At 44.8% G+C, this 19,941-nt stretch overlaps 1 protein-coding gene across 1 annotated transcript in view; it reads left to right on the top strand.

Annotated features, from left to right (window-relative positions):
* The window catches only part of LOC123142578 (uncharacterized), a 34,668-nt gene extending 18,590 nt beyond the window's left edge, over positions 1-16,078 (top strand). The window contains exons 2-6 of the mRNA XM_044561433.1: positions 995-1,164; positions 12,390-13,012; positions 13,235-13,244; positions 13,783-13,883; positions 15,640-16,078. Coding sequence (XP_044417368.1) covers positions 995-1,164; positions 12,390-13,012; positions 13,235-13,244; positions 13,783-13,883; positions 15,640-15,670 — 935 coding nt within the window. The 3' untranslated portion in view covers positions 15,671-16,078. The remainder of the gene's footprint in view (positions 1-994; positions 1,165-12,389; positions 13,013-13,234; positions 13,245-13,782; positions 13,884-15,639) is intronic.
* Positions 16,079-19,941: the final 3,863 nt, after the last annotated feature.

The raw sequence follows: 19,941 nt of genomic DNA, 5'->3' as shown, positions 1-19,941 counted from the left end.
CGGCGAGGAGCGAACGTGCCGACGGGGCCTCCCGCGGGCCGAGCGGGCCGCGGCGGGCGGAGGCCACGTGGCAGCTGGCGATTGGCTCGGGGCGGCAACGGCTGAAGCGTCCGGCGGCGGTGGACGTGTCCGGTGGCGGCGGGGGCGATTTGCTAGGGTTTCGACCCGGATTTCGGAGGGGAGGTGTTTATATAGGTAGAAGGAGCTAGGAGAGTCCAAATGGGGCACGGTTTTCGCCCACACGATCGTGATTGAACGACCGAGAGCATGGAAGGGACTTAGAGGGGTTTTGGGCTGTTTGGAGGGGGGTTTGCTGCAACACACAAAAGGCTTTTGCGGTTACCCGGTTAACCGTTGGAGCATCAAACGACCTCCAAATGGAACGAAACTTGACAGGTGGTCTACCGGTGATATACCAAGGCCACTTGGCAAACCTCGGTCCATTCGGAGAACGTTTAACACCCGCTCATGAAAATAAACAAGAGGGGTGCGCCGGTGCATGTGGGAGTGCCGGATTGCAAAACGGACAAGGCGGAAAATGCTCGGATGCATGAGACGAACACGTATGCAAAAGAGATGCACATGATGACATGATATGAGATGCATGACATGAACAAAATGCAAAACGAAAGACAAAACCCAACCACGGAGGGAATATCATAACACATAGCCGAAAATGGCAAGAGTTGGGGTTACAATTACGAAAAGTTACATCCGGGGTGTTACAGGCCACCCCCAACACGCCGCCCCCGACGACCATGCCGCCCCGAGGGGCATCCCCGGCATTGGTGCCAAGCACCGAGCCCACACAAATGGAGGAGGAGGAGGAGTGCTCGGGCGCCGGTGGCTTCGCCTCGGCGCTAAATGTTGGCGGGAAGGGCACCTCTGCTTCCCAGCCCGGCGCTGGTAAGCCGTTCGCCTTTCGTCCCTGTTCTTTTTCTTTCCTTGCTGGCTCTTGGCCTTGGCTTTGTCTCATCCCCTTCTTGGTTTCCAGATCGTCCGTCGGCGGACCAGGAGGACGTAGACGCCGTCATCGAGGATGTCGCCAAGGACGCTGCAGAAGAGGCCGAAAAGATCGCTGGCGAGGAGACCGCCAAGGGTGCTGCCGAAGACGCCGCCAAGGGGCCTGCTGGGGAGGTCGGCAAGGCCGCCACCGAGGAGGAGGTGGTCGATGACCAGCCTTCCTCCTCCGCTGCCTCCGGCTCTGGCAGGTATCTGATGGTGACCGGCGACCTCTTTGTCCACCTCCCAGGGGCGTCCAGCTCCAGGGAGCCCATCGAGGGAGAGGTGTTCGAAGAAGAGGTGCTTGTCGCCGCTGGGCTCGAGGTCGTCGACGAGCCGAGCGCCGGTGGCGACGGCTCTCAGGAGGAGCGGCTTCTCCAGGCCATGGGCGCCAACTTCCGGAAGCTCCAGGCGCTCCACCGCGCCCGACTGGACAAGGCCAAGTCCAGGATGGAAACGGTAGACAAGGTGGAGGCGGACCTTAAGGTGCGCGTCGCCGAGGCGCGGACTTGGTTCCGCCAAGCTAGCGAAGAACTGAAGGCCGCCCAGGGCGAGCTGGCCAAGCGCGATGTAGAGCTCACCATGAAGCTGGCCGACATCGAGAAGGCCCAGGAGACGGCGGAGAGCTTGGCCGCCGCAGCCGAGGCCGCTCGGACTCAGCACCAGGCCGCACTGAACTCCCAGGAGGAGGATCTTGCCAAACGCGAGGCGAATATCAATGCAAAACTCCGCGCCAAGGACGAGGAGGTGGAGAAACTTGTCGTGCTGCAGACCCAGGAGCTGGAGCAGAGGCACAGGGAGGAGCTCGATGCTCAGGCTCTGGTTCACGCCGGCAAGGTGAAGGAGCTGGAGATGGAGCGGGACGAGCTGAAGGGCCAGGCCCTGAAGCTGTCCCAGGAGAAGGACACGCTCAACAGCGCCCTGATGGAGGCGCAGGGCGCGGCCATCAGCAGGGCCGGGGAGCTCTCCGAGGCCAACAACTCCATCAAAGACCTCAAGCTGAAGCTGGAGGGTCTCGAGGGATGCTGTCGGAGAGCAAGGCCCGGGAGGAGATCCTGGCCAAGGATCTGGAGGCCGAGAAGCTGCAGCAGAAGAACGAAGCCGTCAGCCACAAGGATTTTGTGGAGGGCAAGATTCGCTGGATCAGCCGCCTCTAGGACGTCGCCGGCAGGATCACCATGCAGCTGGCTACCATGGGGATGCCAAATGTGAGGTAGGCCCCAGAGCGCAGTGGGACTACCAACGCCAAGCTGAGCCTGTTCTTCGAGGGTGTTCTCGGGGCCCTGGAGCAGTTCCACTCCGACAGGGCGGCTTTACTGGCCGACGAGAACCGAAGGCTCTGCCGGGGTGCCTTGACCAAGGTCCTCACCAAGGTGGCGTGATGGAACCCCACCCTTGACTTCGACGCCGTGCTCGAGAGCTTGCCAGAGGGTACTGACCTCACGCCGCTAAAGGAGCGTATCGAGCCAATCATCAGCCTCATCGACGGAATTCAAGGAGTGGAGGGCCAACACCGGGATTAGGCACCCCGTTTCTTATCGCCGCTGCAGGTTCATGACCAAGGGAATTTCTATCCTTAGATAGAACCGCGGCAACAATTTGATGTAATATAACTCTGCAGTACTTTTGATACAATGCATGTTATTTTCCTGTTCTATTTTCCTTTGTATGTCCACCCTACGTTAACCGGGTAGGCTTACCGGCGCGTAAACCCAGGGCGGCGCCTTGAGGACGGATCCCCATTGGCCTGCCAGGCGTGCTTGCTGCCGGGCAAACCACCTTACCGCCCTTAACGCGGCCGCTTGAACTGTCGAGCTTGACTCGAGTCAGAATCGAGAGCGTTGCCAAGGGCAGAAGGCTACCCTGCCACTCTCGACGCGGCCACTTGAGCTGTTGAGCAGACTCGAAACAGAACAAGGGCGTTGCCAATTGCGGGAGGGCCCCTTTGCGTGCAGGTTTTCCATACATAGGCAGGATCTTTGAGGACGATAACCTTATGTATAAAAGGAAATTGCCCAAGGCTCTCAATGACTTAGTTTTTATGTTGCCGCACTGGCGTCCTTCGCGGTTGCAGGCAGCGCCATTTTCTCCTGGTCGTCTTCTTCTTTAGAAGACATGGCGATGACGAACTGCTAGGCTAACGGCTAGACCGGATTCTCACAACAGCGCTCCCCTACCTGGCGCGCCAAAGATGTCGGTGGAAAACGACACCTATGGGATCACATGAATCCCTACTACGGTTGCTGGGGCGCGGGGTTGTGAGAAGAGCAGGATCAACAGTCAACACAAGGACCGTTTACCCAGGTTCGGGCCGCGAGGATGCGTAAAACCCTAGTCCTGCTTTGGTGGATGTATTGAGTGTTCTTGAGCTTTCGAACTAGCTACGGTGGCTGTGCCATTCAAAAGAGCCGAATCCCCCTCCAGTACGCCATGGGCCGCCTTTTATAGTCGAAAAGGGCTGCCACAGTGGCACACAGGAGGTGGAAAGGTATACAGTGTTGCAAGCTTATCGCCCGTGTTACAGGACAAGACGCATTTAATGCGTAGCTTAGGTGTCCCTTAGCTTTATCGGGGACGGGAGCGAGGCCCGTCCCGTCCGTTACCACCTTGCCTTGCTTTCACAGGCGCCCAGGTCAGCGGTGCATGCGGCGCCATGTAGGCAGGCAGGCAGCTGAGGTGGCGCGGTGGTAGGGTCTTCACGAAGATTTGCATGCCACCACACAGGTGCTTGCTGAGTTGGCGTAGGGGCCGCCCGTCCCCACGTAAGTGCTTGCCCAGCTGGTTGAGCTAGCAGCTGCTTGGGGACGGCGGTGGAGTCTTGGTCGACGTGGGCCTGGCTGTGGCCCCGCTGACACCCTCGACAAGGGCCTTGCCGGGGGCCCGGCAAGGGTCTTGCCGTGGCGTTGTAGTCGTCCCCGGCAAGGCGCTTGCCGGGGGTCTTGTGGATCTCCTCGGCAAGGATCCCATCGAGGGTCGCCATCTTCTGGTTCTCACCTGATTTCATATATCTATGGTCTTGACAAAGATCTGCATGCCACCACGGAGGTGCCTCCCGAGCCTTGGTCCCAACACAGTTGGTAGGGTTGGGACCCGCCGAGGTTGCCCCGACAAGGGCCTTACCGCGGGAACCTGCTTCGCCCTTCTGTCCTTTGTGTTTTTGGTCTTGGCGTTGCCTTGGCCGTCTTGTGCCTTTGGCTTCTCTCTGGCTTCCCTCTCTTGTCCTCCTAAGAGTGGCCGTGGCGCGTGGCTCCGACTGCCCGTGCACAAGTAAAGGGGTACAAAGGAGTGCCCCTACTTTTGTACACCGACACATGGGGTGATGAAGGCGGTCTTCTCGTCGTCAAGGATCTTGCTCGGGCCTTGTGGATGTCTCTAGCAAGGATTTTGCCGGGGCCCTGCAGGCGTCCCGGCAAGGATCTTGCTAGGTGCTTTGTCTTCTGGCCTTCACAAAGATCTGCAAATCACCATGCGCGTGCGCCTGGATCTTGGCTTTAACTTTTTTGATAGTTTCAGAGCTCTCAACCTCAAGGGTGCCCTTGTGAGTGATCTGCAAATCCTTGCTGGGGTCTCACGAGCCGTCCCGGCAAGGATCTCGTTGGGGGTCCTGCTCGTCCTCTGTTCTCTAGCTCAGCTTCTTCTTCTTTGTCTTGTATCTTGTTCTCGGTCACCCCCCTTCAGGCCTCGCCGCGGGTGTGGCTAGTACTGCCCGTGCACAAGTATGGGGTGCTAAAGAGCACAAACTTTAGTACACCGACAGTGTGACTGAGAGAGAACGCGTGTATGTGTCCATATGTGTGTTGTGGCAGAAGGGCAATGTGGAGATGGTGTGTGTGTGTGATAGAGACATAGAGAGGTGTGAATGTGCAAATGATCATGCATGAGTGAGACATAGAGATAAGCCAATACGTTGTGTACACATGAGAGAACGGTCTTCTATTTGTGCTTGTGTGTGTGCGAGAGAGAGAGAGACAGAGAGGATCATCCGTAAACACAACAACCATCTCCCTCAATTCGTCCGTCCCTCGCACGATCGCATGTAACATATGCACCAACGCACACATTTGACACCCTCACCCGGACCCTGCCTATCTCAAGGCCCACACGTCGCTCTCTATCTCGCACGCACAATCTCTTCGTGAAAACCCTATTTAGCATGTAGCTTTCCGTCACAAACACACACATTCTCTCCATAGGTTTGATTTCTCTCAATATCTGACACACACACACATACACACACACACACACACACACACACACTGCAAACACAATCCCCCTCCCCTGAGCACACAATTCATCCCCAACCAAGGTTATATGGCGACCACTCTCGCTTGTGTTGCTTTGCACCCCAGCATGCACACCACCTCAATCTTCAAAGAGGGCATCGAGGAGATCGAAGACGACGACCACACTACGCTAGAGAATGCGGAGCCATTTGGAAGCAGGATGATGTGACGACGACTGACTGACTCCTGCCCCCCTCTTTCTCTCTCTTGCACAAAATTAGTAATCCCTCAACCCACGAGATCCTTCCCCTCTCGTCCATGTTTTTCCAGCTCTCTCATCAAACCTGTTGTCTCTTCTCCTTGCATGTGTACAAAATCCGGATGCACACGCATCTCACGTATATTACATGTCTCCATCTTTCTCACGGTCCTAACTTCTTCCTGTCTTTCTCTCTCTCTCTCTCTCTCTCTCTCTATCTATCTATCTATCTCTATCTCTCTCGTTAGGTTTGTCTCCTACTCTCACGCCCACATACATACAATCTTTCCCGCCCTATATGCTCCATCTTCGTAAGCTCTCTCTACACGTTTCATTCACACATTGGGATGTGTTCAAAATGTTGCTTTTATAATGGATCACGTGGAGTTATGGTTGGTTTTGTTGCATCCTACAAAGTAATAACTATGAAAAGCATTTAGATTTTCATTTGACTGGGATTATGTGAGTTTGAGCATATTGTGAAGTACTATAGACCTCGTATACATCTTGGAATTCAACAATAATTCTAACTATTGAATTGTATAAACCATCACATTCGAAGTCAGTAGCCTAATATATTTATTTCAAGATTACAACAAATGATTAATTCACTACAATCTAAGAAAACAAATGTATACTCCCTCTGTTTTTATTTAAGTCCGCCTATTAGCATTGGTCAAAGTCAAGTTTTGTAAACTCTCAGAATGTTTATAACAAAAAATATTAACATATACAATAAAAAAAATACCATTAGATTCATTATTGAATGTACTTTCACATCATACATATTTGTTATGGTAAATGTTTATATTTTTCTATAAACTTGGTCAAACTTTAGGAAGTTTGACTTCGGTCAAACCTAATATGCAGAGCTAATAAAAATGGAGGGAGTACTAGTAGTTACTAGTACTAGTAACTACTAGTACTACTCGCTAGTTGCTTAGCCCAATCACCCAACACGGGGAGTTCAGTGTCACAAAATTTTGAGGTTGGCGGGAAAATCTCCCACGACCCTGATTCGAGTAGTGCGAAGTTACCATCATACCCTTCGAAACTGGCCTACGGATGATGGTTGGTAGGGGACTGTTTTGGTAACTTCAGGTTCACCCTACCCAGTCAATCCCACCCCGGCACCCAGAGTAGTACACCTGAATACTCCTCATTTTCTATCCCCACCGCAAAATACACCTCTCCACGACACCACAGCCTTCTTGCTCCTCCCCTTCTACATCGGCGCACTCGTCAAACGCAGCGCATCTGCCTCATCGACGATGTTGTACCCCATACTGGAGCCGGTCCACCGTCGTCGTCGTCGTACACGGAGTCTCTTCCCTGGCACCGTCGTCCACAGTCTAGGATCTGCTTCCCGGAAGTCGACGCCAAGCGCAGAAGCGCCACCGTCGTGGACAATGAACTGACCCCCGTTGCCGACCATGATGCACAGAGGCCGCCGTGACCATCGTACTCCTCCTCGATTGGTGCTACCTCTTGAGCATGCGTTGGTTTTCCCTTGAAGAGGAAAGGGTGATGCATCAAAGTATCGTAAGTATTTCCCTCAGTTTTTGAGAACCAAGGTATCAATCTAGTAGAAGGCCACACGCAAGTCCCTCGTACCTACACAAACAAATAAGAACCTTGCAACCAACGCCATAAAGGGGTTGTCAATCCCTTCACGGCCACTTGCAAAAGTGAGATCTGATAGAGATGATAAGATAATATTTTTGGTATTTTTATGATAAAGACTAAAATTAAAGATAGCAAAATAAATGGTGATAGAAATAGCTAGTTGACGGAAGATTAATATGATGGAAAATAGACCCGGGGGCCATAGGTTTCACTAGTGGCTTCTCTCAAGATAGCATAAGTATTATGGTGGGTGAACAAATTACTATCGAGCAATTGATAGAAAAGTGCATAATTATGAGAATATCTAGGCAGGATGATGTATATAGGCATCACGTCCATGACAAGTAGACCAACTCCTACCTGCATCTATTACTATTACTCCACACATCGACCGCTATCCAGCATGCATCTAGAGTATTAAGTTCATAAGAACAGAGTAACGCATTAGGTAAGATGACATGATGTAGAGGGATAAACTCAAGCAATATGATATAAAACCCATCTTTTTATCCTCAATGGCAACAATACAATACGTGTTGTTTCCCCTACTGTCACTGGGATCGAGCACCACATGATTGAACCCAAAGCTAAGCACTTCTCCCATTGCAAGTAAGATCAATCTAGTAGGCCAAACCAAACTGATAATTCGAAGAGACTTGCAAAGATAAACAATCATACATAAAAGAATTCAGAGAAGATTGAAATATTGTTCATAGATAATCTTGATCATAAACCCACAATTCATTGGATCTCAACAAACACACTGCAAAAATAGTTACATAGTTATATATAGGAGGAAGAAGCCCTCCGTGATTGATGCCCCCTCCGGCGGAGCACCGGAAAAGGCCCCAAGATAGGATCTCACGGGGACAGAAGGTTGCGGCGGTGGAATTAGGTTTTCGTGGTGCTCCTCAATGGTTTCGGGGTACGTAGGTATATATAGGAGGAAGAGGTAGGCCGGTGGAGCCACGAGGGTGGAGGGCGCGCCCAGGGGGGTAGGCGTGCCCCTACCTCGTGGCCTCCTCGTTAGTTTCTTGACGTCCACTCCAAGTCCTCTAGATCATGTTTGTTCCACAAATCACGCTCCTGAAGGTTTCATTCCGTTCGGACTCCGTTTGATATCCCTTTTCTGCAAAACACTAAAATAGGCGAAAAAATAGCAATTTGCACTGGGCCTTGGGTTAATAGGTTAGTCCCAAAAATAATATAAAAGTATATAATAAAGCCCATTAAACATCCAAAATAGAATATATAATAGCATGGAGCAATCAAAAATTATAGAAACATTGGAGACGTATCAAGCATCCCCAAGCTTAATTCCTGCTCGTCCTCGAGTAGGTAAATGACAAAAACAGAATTTTTGATGTGGAATGCTACTTAGCATATTCTTCAATGTAATTTTCTTTAGTGTGGCATGAATGTTCAGATCTGAAAGATTCAAGATAAAGTTTAATATTGACATAAAAATAATAATACTTCAAGCATACTAACCAAGCAATTATGTCTTCTCAAAATAACATAGCCAAAGGAAGCTCATCCCTACAAAATCATATAGTTTGGCCATGCTTCATTTTCGTCACACAAGAATGCTCTCATCTTGCACAACCCCGATGACAAGCCAAGCAATTGTTTCAGACTTTAGTAATCTCAAACTTTTTCAATGTTCATGCAACACATGAGCGTGAGCCATGGATATAGCACTATGGGTGGAATAGAATATAATGATGGGGGTTGTGTGGAGAAGACAAAAAAGGAGAAAGTCTCACATTGACGCGGCTAATCAACGGGCTAGGGAGATGCCCATCAATTGATGTCAATGCAAGGAGTAGGGATTGCCATGCAATGGATGCACTAGAGCTATAAATGTATGAAAGCTCAACAAAATAAACTAAGTGGGTGTGCATCCAACTTGCTTGCTCACGAAGACCTAGGGAATTTGTGGAAGCCCATCGTTGGAATATACAAGCCAAGTTCTATAATGAAAAATTCCCACTAGTATATGAAAGTGACAAAACAAGAGACTCTCTATCATAAAGATCATGGTGCTACTTTGAAGCACAAGTGTGAAAAAGGATAGTAGCATTGTCCCTTTTATTTCTTTTTTTCCTCTTTTTTTATTTTTTTGGGCCTTTCCTTTTTTTTGCCTTTCTCTTTTTTTGGGACAATGCTCTATTAATGATGATCAGCACACTTCTATTTATTTACAACTCAATGATTACAACTTGATACTTAGAACAAAATATGACTCTATATGAATGCCTCCGGCGTTGTACCGGGATGGGCAATGAATCAAGAGTGCCATGTATGAATAATATGCATGGTGGCTTTGCCACAAATACGATGTCAACTACATGATCATGTAAGGCAATATGACAATCATAAAGCGTGTCATAATAAACGGAACAGTGGAAAGTTGCATGGCAATATATCTCGGAATGGCTATGGAAATGCCATAATAGGTAGGTATGGTGGCTGTTTTGAGGAAGATATGAGGAGGTTTATGTGTGATAATGTGTATCGTATCACGGGGTTTGGATGCACCGGCGAAGTTTGCACCAACTCTCAAGGTGAGAAAGGGCAATGCACGGTATCGAAGAGGCTAGCAATGATGGAAGGTTGAGAGTGCGTATAATCCATGGACTCAACATTAGTCATAAAGAACTCACATACTTATTGCAAAAATATACAAGTCATCAAAAACCAAGAATTACGCGCATGCTCCTAGGGGGATAGATTGGTAGGAAAAGACCATCGCTCGTCCCCGACCGCCACTCATAAGACTGACAATCGAAGAACACCTCATGTTTCAAATTTGTCACACAACGTTTACCATACGTGCATGCTATGGGACTTGCAAACTTCAACACAAGTATTTCTCAAATTCACAACTACTCAACTAGCACAACTTTAATATCACTATCTCCATATCTCAAAACAACTATCAAGTATCAAACTTCTCTTAGTATTCAATGCACTTTAAAGTTTTTATCTTGGATGCCTATCGTATTAGGACTAATTTTATAACCAAAGCAAAGTACCATGCTGTTCTAAAGGGCTCTCAAAATAATATAAGTGAAGCATGAGAGATCAATTATTTCTATAAAATAAAACCACCGTCGTGCTCTAAAAAGATATAAGTGAAGTGCTAGAGCAAAATTGTTTAGCTCAAAAGATATAAGTGAAGCACATAGAGTATTCTAATAAATTCCGAATAATGTGTGTCTCTCTCAAAAGGTGTGTACAGCAAGCATGATTGTGGTGAACTAACAAACATAGAATCAAATCATACAAGACGCTCCAAGCAAAACACATATCATGTGGTGAATAAAAATATAGCTCCAAGTAAAGTTACCGATGGACGAAGACAAAAGAGGGGATGCCTTCCGGGGCATCCCCAAGCTTAGGCTTTTGGGTTGTCCTTATATTTTACCTTGGGGTGCCTTGGACATCCCAAGCTTAGGCTCTTTCCACTCCTTGTTCCATAATCCATCAAATCTTTACCCAAAACTTGAAAACTTCACAACACAAAACTTAACAGAAAATCTCGTGAGCTCCGTTAGCGAAAGAAAACAAAACACCACTTTAAGGTAATGTAATGAACTAATTATTATTTTTATATTGGTGTTAAAACTACTGTATTCCAACTTCTCTATGGTTTATAAACTCCATTACTACCAATAGATTCATCAAAATAAGCAAACAACACACGAAAAACAGAATCTGTAAAAAACAGAACAGTCTGTTGTAATCTGTAACTAACACAAACTTATGGAACTCCAAAAATTCAAAAATAAATTGCTGGACGTGAGTAATTTATCTATTAATCATCTGAAAAAAGAATCAACTGAATAGCACTCTCCAGTAAAAGGTTGTAGCTAATGTCGTGAGCGCTAAAGTTTCTGTTTTTTACAGCAAGATCGCAAAGACTTTCCCCGAGTCTTCCCAAAGGTTCTACTTGGCACAAACACTAATTAAAACACAAAACCACATCTAAACAGAATATAGATGGATTATTTATTCCTAAACAGAACCAAAAAGCAAGAAACTAAAATAAAATTGGGTTGCCTCCCAACAAGCGCTATCGTTTAACGCCCCTAGCTAGGCATAAAGGCAAGGATAGATCTAGGTATTGCCATCTTTGGCATGCAATCCATAAGTGACTATCATAATAGATTCATAAGGTATTTTGATTTTCTTTCTAGGAAAGTGTTCCATGCCTTTCCTTAATGGAAATTGGAATCTAACATTCCCTTCTTTCATATCAATAATTGCACCAATCGTTCTAAGGAAAGGTCTACCAAGAATAATAGGACATGAAGGATTGCAATCTATATCAATGACAATGAAATCTACGGGCACATAATTCCTATTTGCAACAATAAGAACATCATTAATTCTTCCCATAGGTTTCTTAATGGTGGAATCCACAAGGTGCAAGTTTAAAGAACAATCATCAAATTCACGGAAACCTAAGAAATCACACAAAGTTTTTGGAATCGTGGAAACACTAGCACACAAATCACACAAAGCATAGCATTCATGATATTTAATTTTAATTTTAATAGTAGGTTCCCACTCAGCATAAATTTTTCTAGGGATAGAAACTTCCAATTCAAGCTTTTCTTCATAAGATTGCATTAAAGCATCAACGATATGTTTAGTAAAAGCCTTATTTTGACTATAAGCATGCAGAGAATTTAGCACGGATCGCAACAAGGAAATACAATCTACTAAAGAACAATTATCATAATTAAATTCCTTGAAATCCAAAATAGTGGGTTCATTGCTATATAAAGTTTTGACCTCTTCCATCCCACTTTTACCAAATTTTGCATCAAGATCTAAAAACTCTGAATCATTGGGACGCCTTCTAACTAAAGTTGGCTCATCTCCAATCCCATCATTATCAAGATTCATATTGCAAAACAAAGGTTTAATAGGAGAAAAATCAATTACTTTTAGATCTTCGTCTTTATTATCATGAGAACTAGAAGAACACTACACCACGGTAGAGCTTACGTGACACATTTTTGTGGGCAAAGGTCCAATAATCTCCACAAAATAACTGTCACCATAGCTTTTATGCTTTGTCTTCGGATCATGTGTCGGCAAAGGTACATCACTGTGAACACACTAAGAGTCAGCAATCACGAAGCAACGGTGTATCTGTCAGTAATTGTTTAATAACATGTTATGTGTCGGCGTATGTATGGACCTTGACATTTTTTTAGTCGGCGTAGGTATGTACTTAGCGACCTGAAATGTGTCGGCGTACATAGGGTGTATGGACACAGACCAAGTGTCGGCGTAGATGGACACGGGTCAATGGACTGAAGGTTGGAAACTTGTGGGCGCGATTTCCGCGCGAGGGGTGGAATTTTTGGGGTGTTCGCGCAAAATATCCTTCACCCCCGTGCAGAATATCCCCAAGGACCCCAACTCGAACCCGATTCCACAACCCTAACCAGTGGCTATTGCCGCCGCCCTCGTGCTCGATCCACAATCCTGTCGCCGGCCTTGCACTCCACCCCGTCGTCAAGCCGTCGTGTCGGAGCTCGCATTCCCCCGCCCCCGAGCTCCACCCCGACATCTACCTGTCCTTGCACTCCACCCCTTCCCCTCGAGCTCCATCCCAAGGCCGAGCCGCCGTCTTCGAGATCCACATACAACCGCCGTCCTCGGGCCGCCCCCTCGACATCCAGCCGTCGTCCTCGCCAATCCCCGCCCTGCTGCTGCCGGGGCCCCATCTCCGGCTCCCCCCATTGCTGCACCTGCTGTTGCCAGGCCTCCATCTCTGGGCTCCCGCTGCTGCCGGTCCTGCTGCAATGGGACCTGCTGCTGCTGGGGATCCATCCCCTTCGAGCTGCGCCCCTCTCGAAGCCAGCCGTCGCCATGCCCTAAGGTAAGCATCAAATTGTCCTGAGATTTCCTTCTCTATAAGTGTCAAATGGAGGTGGCTTCCCATGGTAGTGAGGATGTGTAAGAGACGCACACCTTATTTTCTAATGATCTTGAAGTCAATTAGGCATACACTTGGGAGTTTTTATATCGTGTACCCTAAATTAATGTGACATTTTAATAAATTGTTTAGAGTATGTGATGGTTCTTTTTTTCTCATGTGCAGTGTCATACAGGTGGATAGTTGTTCAACAAATGATATGTGAACTTCAAGCTCGTATCATAAAAAAGTATTTGCTTCGGTGTTCTGAAGTTTCTCGATGAAGTGTAATATATTTGACCATTAGCGGCACCCTTCACCATTAGGCATAGATGTACCAATGATGTTATTTCTTGAAGCCAATTTGAAATTTTGTATCTCTTGTGAGTAACAAGTAAACTGCTCAGGTTGATCTTATTTCTATATCTTGGAATTGTTTCTTGGTTGATGTATTGGAAGAGCGTTGTTAGTCCAAAATTAATCAGTGTAATTCAGTTTGGTTCAGTTCAGGACATAGAAGTATGCTTTAGAAAAAATAATCCAAATTATCTGTTACGAAGAACATGTCAGGCTTGTGTTTTCAATCTCTCTGTACTTCTATGGTTCCAAATCTTCTCCTATAGCTTTATTGTCTTAACTGCTTGTAGAACTGTACTGCAAGTGAGTTTGTTATTGAAGAAAAAATCATTTATTATGCTATTGTCAGATTGTGCTAAATTTTGCGATTGCTGAAGGCAAGGAAAAGAGATGGTGAAGAAGGAGCTTCAGCAGGCATGATGGTTCGACAACCACAACGTCGCAAGGCCATCCCCATTGCCCGTCAACACTATTTCAGGTATGCCTCTCGCTCCCTACCCGGCCACTCTGTAGTGGATGTTATTATTTTGGTTACTCCATGGACTGATTGGTTGCTTTGTGGTTGCTCCAGGGACTAATATGACCTTCACTGAAACCATTACATTTACAAAATTGCCTACCATTGTTCTAGCATATTAAATTTTATCATCATGCTCCAATGCCTACAAATTGTTCTGTCAGAACATATTTTTGTTTCTGCTATCATGATATGTGTGAAGTTTGCAATGACTAGAGATCTCACCAATGGTCATGGCTCCAAAACTTCCACTTGTTCTATTGATATGCTTAACTTATTTTTTAGATAATGGAAGATGGTTCCTCAGCCTCTGCATTGTCCCATAATTTATATTGCCCAGACTTTTTATTTCTCTGTGGCTTGATCTGGGATCCTACTTTGTTATACAAGTGCCTGCTAGTCAGTGCTTTGCCATTGTTTCTCTTGGTATCACTCTGCATATCAGAATATTTTTACATACTGCATTTATGCTCTATCTACATTGTAATTTGACATGTCATCCTTGACTGTTACCTCTATCTTTCTCAAGCTTATATTGTAGAAATTATGTTTTTGTTAATTATAACTGCATACTATTCTTTCACCGTTTCAGATAAAATCAGAATATTATTTTTGGATAAGCTGGAAGGGAGGTCATTATGTTATTTCATCAGTGTAAAAACTATGGTAGCCCACTAAAGCTGTATACCAAGATTAGGTTATTTAGTGTAGACTTTGTAGTTTGTGGTTAATGGCAATTCCGTATTACTCTTTGTCCCAAAATAAGGGTTCAACTTTGTAACAAAGTTGTACTAAAGTTGAGACACTTATTTGGGACGGAAGAAGTATTTAGGGAGTTGTGAATGCGTAGTATATTTATTATACATTTTTGTTGATTTTATTTGAATAATTGCCTCTTGACTAGGATGAATGAGAAAAATATCTTCATTTGGTTATACGTGCATTGCACGTGCACGCTCACTGGTTAGAGTAAAAAATAGATGCAAATAGTGTAGTTACACATAGTTGTCATAATTAATTACAATGCCTGATGAGAAACAAGTTACTAATTTATTTAGTCTTGCCGACAATAGCCGGGAACCACGACCACCAGCATGCAGCATGAGCAATGGGTAGAGAACAGATGACTACCTTGCTGGGAACCATGGTCGCGCACGTGCAGCAGAAAACGAATGGTGCATGGAAAGGCTACGTCACCGGGAACTAGGACCGCGACTTGTAGTAGGCAACTACTAGGTACATTTTCTGTTTCAGTAGTAATTAGCTCACACGCTATTGCATAAGAACATTTTCTAAAATGTCACTTTACAAGGTTGCCTAACCTATGTGTTAACACTAAATTGCTTGTGTATATATGTGTCATGGTTTCCTTTTCTATCCATGGTTATGTGGCTCTTAATCATGAAAATCTGGAGAGGTTGCCAAATAGGTTGTCTTTTCTTCAGTGAATACTTATGTAATAGGCTATAAAATAAGCTACTAGGTTGTAGGAACTCTGTTTCGGATGGTCAATGCCTTCATTGTTGATAAAAGTGGAAGCACAGGAGCATAGTTCTATATAGTACCATGTGATCCAATTATAACTTTTGTAGAAACTATATTGTTAACTATGATATCATGAGGATTTTTTGATCGAATATGTGTTAATCCACATATGAGCTTTGAACAACTTGAGTTGATTCCACTTTCTTAACAAATTTTTGTGAAAAAATTTCAGGCACTTAGCCAACTGGTGCACATGGACGTGATGACTTTGCAGTGTTTATGGACCAACCAACCTGTAATCATGGATCTTATCTGTCTACTAGACAATTTGATGTTTCGAGTATTTTGGAGCTTGCACTCTGTGCATGTGGATGCATACTTGTGTGTTCTGGACCATCTAGCTGAAGTCTCTTGTACCAGCAAATAGTGCTCATCCTTTTGTGACTTGTGTACTCTGGGTGATTGTTAAGATGGTCAAACTATGCTTTGTCAAGATTTGATGTGTTTGTCAACTTGCGTTCAATGTATATGCATGTTTGTGAACATATTTTAATTGTTATACAGTATGTGTTAATCTTTAACCTGCTTCTGGATGTGAGGTTAATAATTGAATCTGTTTAGAGCTTGTATATATGGATAATTATATATATGTATATTGTTTTGGCTGCACATCACTTTACCAGCAATTTATATGTCGGCAAAGGCAATATCTGTCAGTATAGGCAGGGTATTTGTTGATATACTATCTGTTGGCATAGGTATGGTGTACCTGGCTAATAAAGTGTCGGCATAGGTTGGGTGTATGTGGACAGGGTATCTGTCGGCGTAGGTAGGGTGTATCTTGTCTGAAAAAGTTTCGGCGTAGGTAGGGTGTATGTGGACATACCATCTGTCGGCATAGGTAGGGTGTATGCCGACTGAAAAAGTGTCGGGAAGTAAATAACTGTCGGCAATACCTTTGCCCACAGCAAGTCCTCCGACTCTTTCATCTTCTGTCAGCATTGGTGTTAGCTACAACTTATCTGTCGGCAAAGGTACCCTATGCCGACACATTGGTGTGTCACGGAAGCTCTACCGTGGTGTAGTGGAACATGCTTTCATAAAGCAATCTTTCTTAGCACGCATCCTAGTGGTTCTTTCTTTGCACTCATCAATGGAAATTCTCATGGCTTTGAGAGACTCATTGATATCATGCTTAGGTGGAATAGATCTAAGTTTCAAAGAATAAACATCAAGAGAAATTCTATCCACGTTCCTAGCCAATTCATCAATCTTAGGCAATTTTTCTTCAAGCAAAGCATTGAAATTCTTTTGAGAAATCATAAATTCTTTAAGACTAGTCTCAAAATCAGAGGGCATCTTATTAAAACTTCCATAAGAGTTGTTGTAGGAATTACCATAATTATTAGAGGAATTACTAGGATACGGCCTAGGGTTAAAGTTTCCTCTATAAGCGTTGTTACCAAAATTGTTCCTACCAACAAAATTCACGTCCATAGATTCGTTATTATTCTCAATCAAAGTAGACAAAGGCATATCATTGGGATCAGAAGAAACACTCTTATTAGCAAACAATTTCATAAGTTCATCCATCTTTCCACTCAAAACATTAATCTCTTCAATTGCATGCACCTTTTTACTAGTAGGTCTTTCAGTGTGCTATTGAGAATAATTAACCATAATATTATCTAGGTGTTTAGTAGCTTCTCCTAAAGTGATTTCCATAAAAGTGCCTCCCGCGGCCGAATCTAAAAGATTTCTAGAAGCAAAATTCAATCCGGCATAAATTTTTTTGTATAATCATCCATAAGTTCAAACCATGTGTGGGGCAATTACGTATCATTAATTTCATCCTCTCCCAAGATTGTGCAACATGTTCATGATCAAGTTGCTTAAAATTCATAATATCGTTTCTAAGAGAGATGATCTTAGTGGGAGGAAAATACTTAGAGATAAAAGCATCTTTGCACTTATTCCAAGAATCAATACTATTTTTAGGCAAAGACGAAAACCAAGTTTTAGCACGATCTCTAAGCGAAAACGGAAATAGCATCAGTTTAACAATATCATTGTCCACATCTTTTTTCTTTTGCATATCACACAAATAAACAAAGCTATTTAGATGGGTAGCGGCATCTTCACTAGGAAGGCCGGTGAATTGATCTTTCATAACAAGATTCAGCAAAGCAGAATTAATTTCACAAGATTCAGCATCGGTAAGAGCAACAATCGGAGTGCTAAGAAAATAATTGTTGTTGGTATTGGCAAAGTCACACAATTTAGTATTATCTTGAGCGATCATAACAAGCAAGCAATCCAACACACGAGCAAACAAGGAACAAGCGAAAAAGAGGCGAACGGAAAAAAGAGGGTGAATAAAACGGCAAGGGTGAAGTGGGGGAGAGGAAAACGAGAGGCAAATGGCAAATACTGTAATGAAAGGGAGAAGAATTTGTGATGGGTACTTGGTATGTATTGACTTGTGCGTAGACTCCTCGGCAACGGCGCCAGAAATGGCTCGTTGACGGGAGATCAAATCTTGACTTGACTTGGTGTAAGCCTCCCCGGCAACGGCGCCAGAAATGGCTCATTGTCGGGAGATCAAATCTTGACTTGTCTTGGTGTAAGCCTCCCCGGCAACGGCGCCAGAAATCCTTCTTGCTACCTCTTGAGCATGCATTGGTTTTCCCTTGAAGAGGAAAGGGTGACGCAGCAAAGTAGCAAAGTATTTCCCTCAGTTTTTGAGAACCAAGGTATCAATCCAGTAGGAGGCCACACGCAAGTCCCTCGTACCTACACAAACAAATAAGAACCTAGCAACCAACGCGATAAAGGGGTTTTCAATCCCTTCACGGCCACTTGCAAATGTGAGATCTGATAGAGATGATAAGATAATATTTTTGGTATTTTTATGATAAAGACTAAAAGTAAAGATAGCAAAATAAACGGTGATAGAAATAGCTAGTTGACGGAAGATTAATATGATGGAAATAGACCTGGGGGCCATAGGTTTCACTAGTGGCTTCTCTCAAGATAGCATAAGTATTACGGTGGGTGCACAAATTACTGTCGAGCAATTGATAGAAAAGTGCATAATTATGAGAATATCTAGGCTTGATCATGTATATAGGCATCACGTCCGTGACAAGTAGGCCGACTCCTGCCCGCATCTACTACTATTACTCCATACATCGACCGCTATCCAGCATGCATCTAGAGTATTAAGTTCATAAGAATAGAGTAACGAATTAGGTAAGATGACATGATGTAGAGGGATAAACTCAAGAAATATGATATAAACCCCATCTTTTTATCCTCGATGGCAACAATACAATACGTGTCATTTCCCCTACTATCACTGGCATCGAGCACCGCATGATAGAACCCAAAGCTAAGCACTTCTCCCATTGCAAGAAAGATCAATCTAGTATGCCAAACCAAACTGATAATTCGAAGAGACTTGCAAAGATAACCAATCATACATAAAAGAATTCAGAGAAGATTCAAGTATTGTTCATAGATAATCTTGATCATAAACCCACAATTCATCGGATCTCGACAAACACACCGCAAAAAGAGTTACATGGAATAGATCTCCAAGAAGATCGAGGAGAACTTTGTATTGAGATCCAAAGAGAGAGAAGAAGCCATCTAGCTAATAATTATGAACCCGGAGGTCTGTGGTAAACTACTCACACATCATCGGAGAGGCTATGGTGTTGATGTAGAAGCCCTCCATGATCGATGCCGCCTCCGGCGGAGCGCCGGAAAAGGCCCCAAGATGCGATCTCACGGGTACAGAAGGTTGCGGCGGTGGAATTAGGTTTTCGTGGTGCTCCTCGATGGTTTCGGGGTACGTAGGTATATATAGGAGGAAGAAGTAAGCCGGTGGAGCCACAAGGGGCCCACGAGGGTGGAGGGCGCGCCCCCCCCCCCCTGCCTCGTGGCCTCCTCGTTCGTTTGTTGACGCCCACTCCAAGTCCTCTGGATCACGTTTGTTCCAAAAATCATGCTCCCAAAGGTTTCATTCCGTTTGGACTTCATTTGATATTCCTTTTCTGCGAAACACTGAAATTGGCAAAAAAATTGCAATTTGCACTGGGCCTTGGGTTAATAGGTTAGTCCCAAAAATAATATAAAGTGTATAATAAAGCCCATTAAACATCCAAAACAGAGTATATAATAGCATGGAGCAATCAAAAATTATAGATACGTTGGAGACGTATCAATTGGTAATGTGTGTATTGAATCTCTTAGTAGTACATGTGCAGTTCCAATTTTGTTCATACCTACCCTTCAAATTTCCTGGTTGCTATTGTTCCCGTAAAAGTAATTGGTTATAGCTTGCATTGTCCAACTGAATATCACCTTGTAATTGTAAGTCGCTCCTATATTGCGCTGTGCTTGGGTAGGTTCTTCATCTGCAACCAGTAGTGTGGCAAATGATGGAAAGTTTTTTAGAACTAGCAAGATGCCCATGCGTTGCACAGAACATCAAGATGCATTTGTATGAGTAGTTTATCATGTGGGAGAA

Source organism: Triticum aestivum, chromosome 6D, assembly GCF_018294505.1.
Source record: "Triticum aestivum cultivar Chinese Spring chromosome 6D, IWGSC CS RefSeq v2.1, whole genome shotgun sequence".
Classification (NCBI taxonomy): domain Eukaryota; kingdom Viridiplantae; phylum Streptophyta; class Magnoliopsida; order Poales; family Poaceae; genus Triticum; species Triticum aestivum.
This window is presented reverse-complemented; position numbering and strand designations above follow the sequence as displayed.